The sequence below is a fragment of the Penicillium paradoxum genome (genome assembly GCF_028828445.1).
Source record: "Penicillium paradoxum strain IBT 22861 chromosome Unknown utg000005l_segment0_segment0, whole genome shotgun sequence".
Taxonomy (NCBI): domain Eukaryota; kingdom Fungi; phylum Ascomycota; class Eurotiomycetes; order Eurotiales; family Aspergillaceae; genus Penicillium; species Penicillium paradoxum.
Window position 1 is genome coordinate 2,967,474 of NW_026643183.1, and position 12,525 is coordinate 2,979,998.

A 12,525-nucleotide genomic window follows, 5' to 3' on the forward strand; every position below is an offset into this window, starting at 1 on the left:
TCTCTTTTTTTTACTTCCCTATATCTTTGCAACCCTTCAACTCTTAGAACTCTTCAATCCCTAACCTCAATTGCAGTCCCAGTCGCAATTCCCATCGCAACCGGGACAATATCAACTATGACGCAACAACACCTAAAAAATTCCCCGCCCAAGCGGAGTGAGTTCTTCAGCCAAACCCCCCAACCCTCCCAAAAAAACACAGAGCTCAGAACTAACAATCGCCCTCGAATCAGTATGGGCTTCCCTTATCACAAATATGTCCTACCTCCCAGGCCTGCTCACCCTCCACCACTCCCTCAACCACCCATCCCCAGACCCGAGCACTACATCCCCAGCAAATGAAGGCACGAAATACCCCTTCGTAGCCTTATACACCTCAACCTTCCCCCCAGAAGGCCTCAAAGCCCTCGAAAGCCGCGGCATCCAAGCCCAATGGGTCCCCAACGTCACACCCGCCAGCACGCGCACCTACACGCAAGATCCGCGGTTCGCCGAAACATGGAACAAACTCATTGCCTTCTCACTGGAGCAGTATGAGCGCGTCGTCCTCCTGGACGGCGACATCCTCGTCCGCCGCAACATGGACGAGCTGATGGAATTGCCGCTCGACAGCGACGCCGAGGGGAACAGGGTATTCGCGGCGGCGCATGCATGCGCCTGTAACCCCATGAAGAAGGCGCATTATCCTGCCGATTGGTATGTTTCTCCACAGACACGAGACCCCGAATACAAATGTTAATATCTATACCAGGGTTCCCTCAAACTGCGCTTACACAACGCAGCATGATATGCCCGCTGAAGCGCAACGCACGGCACCGCTGCCGGAATCCGGTGTTGGGATGCTGAATAGCGGCGTGTTGGTTGTGCGGCCATCTGCGCGCGTGTATGAAGAGATTACTTCGGCGCTGCAGGAGACGGAGCGGATCGAGCGGTATATCTTCCCGGATCAGGAGCTGTTGTCGGATGTATTTGAGGGCCGGTGGGTGGCGCTGCCGTATGTGTATAATGCGCTGAAGACGCTGCGGATAGAGGGCGTGCATGATCCCATTTGGGAGGATGCTGAGGCTCGTGCTGTGCATTATATCTTTGCTACGAAGCCTTGGCATGAGGAAGTCAAGGAGGGGGATTTGTCGGGCTTGGATGAGACGTTGGTTTGGTGGTGGAGGGCTAATTGGGAGAGGATGGGGATTGAACGGTTGGCTGGTGTGGAAGATGAGTTTTCTCGGTCTAAATGAGGTTGGGAGATAGGGTTACTTGGGATTTCTTGTTAGGACTGTAGATTTTTAGTGTTTTAAATGGATTTTGTATATAGCTACTTTGGATGTTTTATGAATACGATTCAGATGCCAGTGATGTCCATATTGATAGTGAGTGGTATTGATATTGATAATGATATCGATGTCAACTGAACGGCTCCTATACCAGATGCATACATGCAGGTCGATCTAAGTATATTCATGCAGGTGCAATTTGCATCAACGTCATCAAGCATCACACATCCTCATCTGTTCAATTGCTATCAACCGTCATACCCAACAGCCTGGAGCTCCTTCCGCACAGCATCCTCGGTCTGGATCTTCTTCATCTGGGTATCCTCGAGCTTCTCGCCACCAGCAAGACGCATCTTGAGCTCGTCGATAGCGCGAATCTTCTTCAACAGGCCGCGGATCTTCTTATCTTGGGCAGAAGGATCCTCAACGGGAACAGGGGCAGGGGCGGGGGCAGGGGCCGAGGCTGGGGCAGACTTGGCGGCACCGTTTCCATTCACGGCACCGGCGTTCTTGCCGCGGTTGCGGTTACGGTCAGAGCTGGGACCAGTCGGGGCGTTAGCGGGAGGAGCAGTATCGGTTCCTTCTTCCTTGGCCTTCTTAGCAGCCTCGCGCTTCTTCTTGTTCTTCGCGGCGGACTTGGACAGGTTCTCGGAAGGCAGGGCAACGCCGCCACCGGGAGCGGCTCCAGGGGGCAGGTACTCCTCCACGGTCTCGGCGCCGGGAATCTCACGGCGGCGCGGCTTGCCGAAGCCATTCATGCTGGCACCAGGAACACCATCGCGGACGAAGGCGGCACCGCCTTCATCTTCACGCTTGAATGCGAGGGGAGTCAGCTGGCCACGGGCACCAGGGGGACGGTAAGCACCTGCGGGCTTGACAGGAGCCTTGCGCGTACCCATGTAGGCAGTGGCGGAGGGGTGGGGCACAGGCAACTTGGTGAGCGGCTCGCCCAGCGGGTGCTGGTCGATGCTCTGGGGGCGCCAGGTAACATCATATAGCTCGGTCATCTCCTCATTGTACATGAGACCACCACTGACGTGCCAGATGCGCACACCGTTATCAACACGCAGGCGGGGGCTGGTCGTCGCAGTCAAAATGTACTGTCCATCGGGCGACCAGGCGCACACACTGGCGTTGGAGGCCTCAACAGTAGTAATCTTGTGGTAGTTCTTGTCCATATCGTAGAGGTCCATTTGTCCTGCCAGGTTTCCGAAACCGGCAACCAGCACAAAGCGGCCGTGGGGCGAGAACTGAATGGTGTTGCGAGGGGCGAGAGGGAAGGTGTGCTTGGGCACACCACGGAAGTTGAAGATGGTCGTTTTGGCGGGCATGTAACCGTACACAACACCGAACTCCTTCGAGTTGGGGTTCCAGCTAACATCGTGAATAGGACCTTCCTTATCTGTTGATTGTTAGTTGGATTCAACAAGCAGAGTAGCGAAAAAAAAAAAATCATACCGAGATCAATGCGCGAATCGAATGCACCGCTGGCGCTAAGCAAGTACAGGGTCGTCTCGCCGTAATAACTCTTGCCAGTGCGGTCCACTTCAGTCTGCGCAAGCACAATCAAGGTAGTACCCGAAGCATTCCACTTCAGCTGGACCTTGTCGCCCTTGAAGAAGCTCTTCTGGGACACAGGCGCAGAGAACTGCGGCACAATGAATACCTTAACCTGCGCAGGCTGGCCCTTGCGCTCGGGAATGAACACAGCAATGGACTGGGTCTGACCAGGCGAAAGCGCAAAGTCCGAAACACCCTCCACGCGCAACTTATTCCAGACGGTAGACAGGTTATCGCTCTGGTAGAACTGGACCTCGTTGGTCACAGTGCGGGCGCACAGCCGCTCGTCCGCGGTGTACTGCAAGTTCCAACCGGTCTGCGACTTCTGAACGAAACTACCCACGACCGAGTGCTCGTCTCCGGCCTCAATGGCACGCCAGACCTTCAAGTTCTTGACGGCGTCTCCGTTCTCGTCCTTAGACGTGCGTTGCCAGGTAATCACGTAGGTGCCGAGTGGCGAAAAGCCCAGCTCGAACACATTTTCGGCGGGGATGGTGCTAACGATAAGCCCAACGGAAGGATCGATAATGGTGACCCTGTTGTAAGAGAAAGAAAAAATAATTAGCATCTGGTTGTGAACGGGAAATCGAGGAAAATTGCCTTACTTCTCGGGAGATGCCCATGCGTAGTACCGGCCACACGGCGAGTAGGCGCTACAGCGGAGGTTGCCCTCTGGTCTAGTTAGAAAATCGAGTTAGCAAAATTTTTCTCTGGATTCTCCTGCCCGATACTCACTTCACAAACCCAGAGAGGGGCGCATAGACGGGGGCGGCATCCATAAGGCCGATGCCCTTGAGCGTGCGGACTGTGCGACAATTAGCAACCATTCATCCCCTCGCAAGGACGAATGTGACCTCGAGTGGCAAACATTAGAAATAAGAAGAAACATACAAGCAAGTTGCGTAGGAGCTGCCATCTTGATTTCGAGTCGCAGGTCTAGAAGAATCCACCAAAAGAAGAGAAACCAAATGCTTTTCCAACAGAAAAGATAGAATGAGTTCTTCTAGGAAGAAACACGTCTCACAAAGCGACCTTGAGAGCCAAAAATATCTAACTCGCAGTGGACAACCGACAAACAACGGGAGTCGAACAAAGGCGAAAGGTGAAGGTATTTCGTATTTCGTATTTCTCTGGGGAGGTTCTGGGCAGAAAACAGAAAGTCAATTGAACGGAATAGAAGACTGCTAGACAAGTCAATGCCAGCAAGAAGAGGTCGGGGCGAAGAAGGTAGTTGGAGAGGTTGAAGAGGTGAAAGAAAGAAAATTCAAGTTGAAGTGGCTGAGGGCGGCATATCTGCGTCATAACGCGATTGCTATACACGCTTCTTTTCCACTTCGGCTTTTGTTTCTAAGGGATGGGGTTTACAGCTTACAGGTATTAATCTACCGAGATAGTCTCTATCTATTTGGTGTTTGCGTATATACAACGTCGACATAGTGGCAACGTGGGCAAGGTCTTTGGAGGGGGAAGACCCAATCACGTCCGCTACAGTCCAGACCCAGACACACTCAACTCGGTATACACGGCCTTTTGTTTTTCTTGTTCCTGCGTAGAAATACATGCATTGCTATTGATACTTCAAATGGACCAAAAAGAAAAGGAACCCTCATTTTGAGACATCGAGTAACTCAAGGGAAAAAAAACGCCATCGTAATCTCTTGATCTACCACCCGTAACCCCCGTAACCCTCTTAGTCCCGGGCTGGCGAGCCAAACCCATTGGTATTGTGACCAGGGGTGGCCAACCGTGGGGTTCTGGCAGTCGTATCAACGACATCCGAGTCGAAAGTCATTCCATCGAGCATGCGAGCATCGTCATTCAAAGGCTCGGGGGTCATCGACCCAGCCGGCGAAGGTGACATCATCGAATTTTCCCCGGCATGGTACTGTTGTTGCTGGAGATAGGAAGATAGAGGGTTGGGGCGATTGGCATTTGAACCCAGGGAAGTAGGCCGGGCACCAACTCCTCCAGAAGAGATGCGGTTTAATCCGGACGGGCGAGAGGTCGGTCCACTGATGGTACTATTGGCACCTTCACCAAATCCAACTAAACTGGCATTCCCCTCATCACTGATGTTGCCGATGCTGGAAGTGCCGTCATCCTCGTGGTCCTCGCTCATTTTATCAGCGTCGTATGCGTCGCTGCCACTTGCCCAGGTCGTACGTCCGGCGACACTGCCCGTCGCGCTGGCACTACCGACCGTGCTGCGTTCTTTCAGCATTTGGCTTTCAAAGTACCCTGGCGCATACGGTTGCGGCACATGGCTGGAAGACGTTTGGCCACCGGCGCGGGCTGTGGCGACACGCTCAAGGCCCGCTAGCCGGGAAATGCGGTCTGCACGTTCAGCCTCTAGGGTTGTGGTAGAAGATGTGGAAGCTGAGGACGATTGGTGGGCATGACGGCTGTGGGGAAACGGTTGACCCTGGTGGCCGTCCTTGATAGCTGTTGTCGACAGAGCGGATAGCGATGTCGTGCCGGAGTTGGGAGTGCCTCTGGTTTCCCCAACCAAGTCAGTCAACCATGTTCTATATAATCTATCTACACGAGGGAAGACAGAGTTATGGAAAGGTCTTACGGTCCCATATCCGATGGAGTGACAGGGTCCGATGGGGGAGGAGGCAAGTTGATCAAAGTGGGAGTAGTCATGGCGATGGGAAGGTATGAAGATGAAGAGGATTGATTGAGCTCAATAAGTCTGAGAATCAAGTAGTCAAGAATTTGTGCAGAGATGAGAGACAGAAGAAAAGAGAAGGAGAGACGATAATTCGCCCCGACGTCATGGCTCCGAGAGAAAGTATTGGACGTTGCATGCGCCAATTATTTCCCCCTTTGGGCTACAGCGTGCACCGTTACGAGACAAAAAAATAGATATTATAGTATTGCCTAGACAGTTTTCCTACATATCTCACACAATTATCTAGGTAGGTATTCTCTATTCAAACCAACTAGATGTTCAGAGTCAAGTTCTACCCGTGAACATTGTCAAGGCCAGAGGCGACGTAAGTGGCCGATCGTTCTGATGGTCATGATTAGAAAAGAAAACACAAAAAGAAATTGACCATGAGACCAGATCATGGCAAACGCTACGCCAAATTCATGCATTCATTCATTCATGTATACAATTGCCTATGCCAAAACGTTGAGAAGAAAACAGCCTGCTGTTTCCTTAACCACTAGCCAATTTTCCGATTCTCATAATGTCCACGAAGGTCATCCACCTCTTTCTGCAGTCTCGTGAGATCCGCTAGGATATCAAGGGCATTGGATGGTTGTGGGGATGGTGTCTGGTTCTCTTTCGAGCCCATCAGATCACTACTGCGTGCAATGGAGTCTCGAGTTCGTCGAGGCGGTGGCGGTGGAGGCGGTCCAGAGCTGGCAGGTACACTCCCATAAGACGACACACGTCGCCCAGCCTTCAGTGATGATGGTCTGGAGTCAGTTGTGGGAGACAGGTTCAATGAAACATCTCCCAATGGTGACATCCCATGGAAGTCCCCCGATGCCGGCGGAGGCATGCTAATCCTCTTTCTTTCAAGGGTTCGGCTGGAAGGACCAGGACTAGGAGGTCGGGAGCTATCATTGCTCTCCGAATCATACGACATGCTCAATCGGCTGCTAGGTTTGGACTGAGTAGACTTAGATCGCCGCATCTGGCTGTGTCGTCGACTGAGAGGGGGTGTCGGAGGTCGCTTATGCTGAGACTGGCTGCGCTGAAGCGAGTCTGTTGACCCCGTCGCTCTCTGATCTTCTGTTGGAGCCAAGAAGTAGTCCGCGGCTGCCGGCAGAGACACTGAGCTAGGATGCAAAGCGCCGGGCGTCACATTCCCAGGAGAGCTATGAATAGACAGGCGATTATTAGAGCGGGACCGGGCCGCCTGGGGGGGTTCTGCGGTAGCTGTAGAGCCGATTCTTCGGCCGTGATGGCTCTTGGGAGGAGGCGGCGGCTTCTTGTCTTTTGCTCTGCCCAGAGAGATGGTTACGTCAAACTCTGAGGATGGCTGTGACGTAGCGCGTGTTATGTGCTCAGGGCTTTCTAAACCTCCTGTTGCGGACCGCAAGTTGTGGTCGGTTGATATAGAGGATCCATCTGTTGATGGAGCTCGATGTGGAGCTGACCCAAAAGATGGCCGTGGTCGATCATTCTCGCGAGAAGCCGAACTCTCAGACTTTGTGATTTGGTCCTCACTGTCGGTTGCAGATAAGTCTGGATTGAAGGGGTTTGCCTCTTCGTCCGAGGAGCTCGAGTCATTCAGCGCGCGTTCGAGGGAGATCGAGGACTTCCCGGGGTAGCCGCTCGGGGTTAGGGGTGGAGCGGATAGAGGCTGGGAGGGCAAGACAGGAACAATACTGCTCTTGCTAGGCAATACTGTTGAATCTGTGGGATTGCCTACTCCACCAACTCATTAGCATTATGCTGGGAAATGGGAAGGGTTGCTCATGTGTCATGGGAAGCGGCGGGTAGAGTCAATGAGAGGAAGAGGGGCAAGACGACCGACCTAGATTTCTAACGCGAAAAGGATTTGATCCGGACATCGCGAGATTGGATACGTGAGGACATGAGAGAGATGGAAAGAGAAGATTGAGGGGTCCCCCCCCGCCGAGTTCCTTATCCATGAGGTTCCCTAGGCGCCGCTTTCCGATCGAAGCGTCCGGCAGCCCCGAGAGGCTGTATTCTGAATAGAACCCGTAATCTTGATATAAATGATTAAAATCGATCAGTCAAATTGGAATATTGAAACGAAGGCATCCCGAATCCCTATTATACAGAGGGAAAGGGTACAGGTATGGTACAAAAGCATATAAAAGAAATAAAAGGCGCTCTCCAGTGAAGTACAATCAAAGCCCGATTATGCTGAACCCATTGCTGTTGACAGGGGAAAAAAAAGACAATAACCTCCCATATTCAAGTCTGTCACCGCTCATTATAGACATGCCATGTCTCCTCGTCCTCGAAGAACTTATGTGCCAGACGCTTGCCACTCTCCGTGGGCTGGCTAAATGCGATTTGTGCTTTGGATATTTCCATGCCGTAAATAAAATTGATGACCACGCAGTCCAGGAGATCTAAAGCGATTCCCTTTCGCCGTGAGGATCCGGAGGTCCAGATGCGAGAGACCCCGACAATGGCCGGGCGGATTTCATCTCGCGTGGAGACAGAGGAACCGTTGAGTGCATCGCCACTCTGTTCCTTCAGTACCGGTCGCGATTCCCAGATGCGTTCGGTCAAACAGAGTCCGACACAGCGGCTGTCCTTCATATGCAGAAAGACCCGGTACCGATCTACTTTCTCCGTCGGGCCATCCTGTACATGTTTGGGCGGTTCCGTTTGACTCCAAAGGGTTTCATCGTCGATTTCTGGCGATGAGAGCTCCTTATTAACGACTTCGAGGACCTTCTTCGCCTGGCTCTTCGCGCTGGGGGATGCCTTGCGATCGACAATCACCACATAGCCCTCATCAAACCGAGTCGCTTCGTAGACCCAGCGCGAGGCGTTCGCGCGCATAAAGGCCTTGCCCAAATCGATCCCAGTCGCGTTCATCTCGTGAAACTTCTTATGCAATGCCGCGTCTTCCGTATTTGACGGGATATATTCCATGCCGCAGGTGGCACATGCTTTTCGCGTGTCATTTCCCAAATCAATCTGCATTTGACGCATAACCGGTTGCTTCTGGCCCTTCGGCTTAGGCGGATCCACGGATGAGCGCACGCTATTCGAGTTGACTTCTGTCAGGGGCGATCCAGCCGGCGCATCCTTCTTGCGCTTGAGAAATGCAAATGTGGGCTTGCGGGTGTTTGCTGGCGGTGGGGATAGATGTGGTGGTGGCGATGAGGGTGGTGTGGTGAGATCGTCGATATCGTCAAGCGTGCCTTCCGACAACACGATAGAGTTGCGACGCGACGGGCTCGACAGCACGGCGGCTGATGACTCGCGGATGGCATATTGCAAGTTGGCCTCCGCTTCGTCGGAATCATCCACGCGTCTTTTCTTCGCAGCGCGCTCATCGTCATAGACGCGCCATGTCGGTCTTCCGTAAGTTTTCATAAGGCCTCTGAAGTGGGGGTGTTAGTAGACAGCACCCATCTTGCATTGAATAGCACATACCTCTTAAATGAATTGGTAACTGTCCACGGCATGACCCTGACTTTTCTCCAAAAATTTCAAGACATTCAAGGTGGGATGAAGAAGTTGAGAAAGTCCACTTTGAGCTGGTGACGGCACGCGCTGGACGCTAGTCTGTTTTAGGTCATATTGTTTCGATTGGGTGGCTAACGTTGGCTTACCTCCAGCTTTATCCCTTGCTCGGATGTTTTCTTTTTTTCTTTTCGGGTTAGATGGTTTGTTTGGGAATCTGTTGGAGGTATGAGAAGATGATCGGAGTTGGAATTGATCAACAGTCTGGTGTCTGATATCTGGTGGAGAGCTGAAGGGGGGTTTAATAAAAAAAGGAGACACTCTCGCCACTTCCCGGGATTAGTACCGGGCCACAAAGAAGAATGAATCGGACAAATGAGTGTCCAATGTGTGTGAAGATGTGAAGTTACAAAATCACCCCTCCAGCCTTCAGTCAAATTCTTGTGGTTGGTATGCTGAACGTCGGGCACTACCCTCTTTTTTGCCCCCCCTTTCTTACAATCCAAAGACACCCAATTTGCAAGACAGGCTCCAATCTCGATTTCCAACCAATAGGACTATCTAGTTGCAATGGGCTAGGTCAACCAAGTCGGGAGATTAAAGATGACGCTCTGATGAGCCCCCTGGCCTTCGCTTTGCCAAGACGAGCAAGGCTTGAGGCCATGACCAGTAAGGCCCTCTCCGGGTTGCATTGTACAAGGACACGCACGTTGGGATTGTGATGATCTTCATTGACCGCTCTGATGCGTCTTAATGCTCAGCGCCTACGGAGTACGGGTTACAGGTTACAGGTCGCAGCTCACAACCATCATTTGATCTATTTTCATTAATTCCCACAGGGAATATACCGGGGCGCTGGGTGCCAACACGAACTATGCCGTGCTGATTGGGTCAAGACCCGAGAGAGATCACAAACATCGTCCAGTGATTGGCTTGCAGTCTTTATCCAGATTACGAGGTCCCATTGACTCAATATGGGAGGCCTAGTTGCCCCCCGGATTTCACTGTGCATGGGTTTACATGCAGCATACAACATAGAGTTCACAGTACTGCCTCGGTGGCGACTGCATTCTTGGCTCTCGGCCTGTCATCTTGCAATGATTACAACTGAGCACATAGTGTTGGATCCTACATCGATGGTACAATGACACACATGCATCCCGGTCGCTCTGCGGACCACAGCGTCCAGAATCATGACCCAGTGACAAGCGTCGCAAGCTGCAACTTTGAAGTTTTGTCTCAGAGATCAGCTCAGGCCCAAAGGAGGTCCTCCTGGTCCAGGAGCTTTAGATTTGTTGGCTTGCTGATTTGCTGCCCTGATGACAGAGCTTGTACGACGTAGTTACTCTGCACCATTCAGGACTTTTATTTCTATGCTGACCCTTCTCTTCTACTGGACAGGAGCCTCCGGGTCTATCCTAGCCCTGAAGAGGCATTGCTGGACATGGACCAGTCAGATTCGGTTGTTCTGGGTCACCAACGCAACTTGATGCAGAGAATGTTACACATCCTCATCATTTGGTCTTACCAAATCCAAGTCCAGCGGTAGGGAGTTCTGTGTATCCATTTGGACTGGACAACGCTATGCTAAAAGTACTAATACTCACAGTGTTTGGCCGGGTGTGGTTTAGCACAAGACGGTCTCCTAAACAAGCTAGGTACTCGGTACGGAGTGCTCCGTACACCTCTCTATGTTGTAGATATGATATTGGAACCGTCTGCAAGCGGGAGGCTTGTGGCTAATTCCTTGGTCTGTGGCTGGTTTTCAAAGAACCTCCTGGAATCTTCAGGGCTCCGTGCTTCGGGTTCCGTGCTTCGGACTCCGTATTCCGTGTGTACCAATCGGCACCGCCGGAGAGTCATGCCGATCTTCAATACAGAGATGCCAATGGGGAGCTTGGTACATCAAGTAATCCTGTCGAGTTTATCAGAAATGACCAAACGTGTTGGGTTGTACGTGAAGTATGGAAGGCTAGACCACAACAACCTCAGCTTTGCTCTATAGACGTTGATAGAATGGAGCAAAGTCTCCGGAGTCAAATGCGTGAGAATATCCAGTAGCTACTCCGTACAAGACACGGAGTACGGAGGACGGAGTACGGAGTATCAGAGAGAAGAATATGCACCGTTTCTGCACTGGACGCCATATACGAGGTTCCCCGACGTTCCGCTTTTATGTCCGGGATCTCCCCGACTTTGGGGTCCCGCTTCCCTTTTTTTTCCCAAATTTTTCTTCTTCCACAACACCGCCTTGTACCAACAACACCGCCTTCAATCATGTCGGATCAGGAGCAAGCAGCAGGCAAGAGAAAGCGTGCCAGTAAGTTGGACCCCTTACTTCTATTCCTACACACCCGGTGGTTTTTTTATCCTCTGTACATGGAAAGCTGGATTGTCCAGCAAACACGCTCCTTCTAGATCAATCTTGATTTGGGCCGTGTGACAGATCGCTGAGCCAATTAATCCTTTTTTTCGTCACATCCCCCGATTCGTCTTTTCTTCTTCCCCTCCCCTTACCCCTCCCCGCACCTAAATCCATGCATTCCCCCCTGACAAAATGTCTAACGTCTTGCCTCCAGGGACTCAGTCCTGTCCTCCTCCAGAGCTCCCCCAGCTCGTCGCAGAACAGCATGTTCCGATTCCTTCCCACGACAAGGACACTCAGCGCTTGATCGTCGTTCTCTCTAATGCCAGCCTGGAAACCTACAAGGCCGTCTCGAGCGGACGTGGAGGAACCAAGGATGAGAAGTTCTCGCTCTTGAACAGTGATGAGCACATTGGTATCATGCGCAAGATGAACCGCGACATCAGTGAAGCTCGTCCGGATATTACCCACCAGGTACGATTCAACATCGCCAGTGGCCAGAGACAGTGCAAACCAGAATATGAACTAACCCACCGTAGTGTCTGCTTACCCTTCTCGATTCCCCCGTGAACAAGGCTGGTCGTCTCCAGATTTTCATTCACACTGCCAAGGGTGTTTTGATCGAAGTGAACCCCTCGGTCCGCATTCCGAGAACATTCAAGCGATTTGCCGGTCTGATGGTCCAGCTGCTCCACCGGCTCTCCATCCGCTCCACCAACTCACAGGAGAAGCTTCTGAAGGTTATCAAGAACCCAATCACCGATCACCTGCCGCCCAACTGCCGCAAGGTCACCATGAGTTTCGAGGCACCCGTGGTCCGTACTAAGGACTACCTGGAAACATTGAAGCCGAATGAGAGCATTGCTATTTTCGTCGGTGCTATGGCCAAGGGACACGACGACTTCGCCGATTCATTCAAGGATGAAACCATCAGTATCAGCAATTACAGTCTCAGTGCCAGTGTTGCCTGCAGCAAGTTCTGCCATGCCGCTGAAGAGGTCTGGGATATCCTGTGAGGAGTCCAACAAAATCCATTAAAATATAAATCGCGCCCAGAGAGTGCGCGTTTCTGTCGCCTGTCCTGGCGGCACATTTACCAAACTACGAATTTTGGACGGGGGATTGAGTTGCACACGAAACGAGGGTACCATCCGCATATCTCTTGTTTAGGTGTTTCGGCTGCCGTTTTCTGAAGA

At 52.0% G+C, this 12,525-nt stretch overlaps 6 protein-coding genes across 6 annotated transcripts; 2 read left to right on the forward strand and 4 right to left on the reverse strand.

Moving 5' to 3' along the window:
- Positions 1-256: 256 nt before the first annotated feature.
- On the forward strand, positions 257-1,235 carry N7457_006092 (Glycosyl transferase family 8; the record flags this gene model as incomplete). The annotated part of the gene is made up of 2 exons (XM_057177136.1): positions 257-696; positions 752-1,235. 2 exons carry the CDS (start codon positions 257-259, stop codon positions 1,233-1,235), a joined length of 924 nt encoding a protein of 307 aa, XP_057031438.1.
- Positions 1,236-1,519: 284 nt separating this feature from the next.
- On the reverse strand, positions 1,520-3,747 carry N7457_006093 (translation initiation factor 2A; the record flags this gene model as incomplete). Its single annotated transcript, XM_057177137.1, has 5 exons — positions 1,520-2,673; positions 2,730-3,367; positions 3,437-3,508; positions 3,567-3,636; positions 3,723-3,747. 5 exons carry the CDS (start codon positions 3,745-3,747, stop codon positions 1,520-1,522), a joined length of 1,959 nt encoding a protein of 652 aa, XP_057031439.1.
- Positions 3,748-4,521: 774 nt separating this feature from the next.
- Positions 4,522-5,477, reverse strand: N7457_006094 (uncharacterized protein; the record flags this gene model as incomplete). The annotated part of the gene is made up of 2 exons (XM_057177138.1): positions 4,522-5,323; positions 5,407-5,477. 2 exons carry the CDS (start codon positions 5,475-5,477, stop codon positions 4,522-4,524), a joined length of 873 nt encoding a protein of 290 aa, XP_057031440.1.
- A 527-nt stretch (positions 5,478-6,004) lies between these two features.
- Positions 6,005-7,364, reverse strand: N7457_006095 (uncharacterized protein; the record flags this gene model as incomplete). Its single annotated transcript, XM_057177139.1, has 2 exons — positions 6,005-7,218; positions 7,328-7,364. The coding sequence occupies 2 exons, from the start codon at positions 7,362-7,364 to the stop codon at positions 6,005-6,007; spliced, it is 1,251 nt and encodes a 416-aa protein (XP_057031441.1).
- A 379-nt stretch (positions 7,365-7,743) lies between these two features.
- Positions 7,744-8,874, reverse strand: N7457_006096 (ESCO family N-acetyltransferase; the record flags this gene model as incomplete). The annotated part of the gene is made up of 1 exon (XM_057177140.1): positions 7,744-8,874. One exon carries the CDS (start codon positions 8,872-8,874, stop codon positions 7,744-7,746), a length of 1,131 nt encoding a protein of 376 aa, XP_057031442.1.
- A 2,647-nt stretch (positions 8,875-11,521) lies between these two features.
- On the forward strand, positions 11,522-12,345 carry N7457_006097 (18S rRNA pseudouridine methyltransferase; the record flags this gene model as incomplete). The annotated part of the gene is made up of 2 exons (XM_057177141.1): positions 11,522-11,803; positions 11,869-12,345. The coding sequence occupies 2 exons, from the start codon at positions 11,522-11,524 to the stop codon at positions 12,343-12,345; spliced, it is 759 nt and encodes a 252-aa protein (XP_057031443.1).
- Positions 12,346-12,525: the final 180 nt, after the last annotated feature.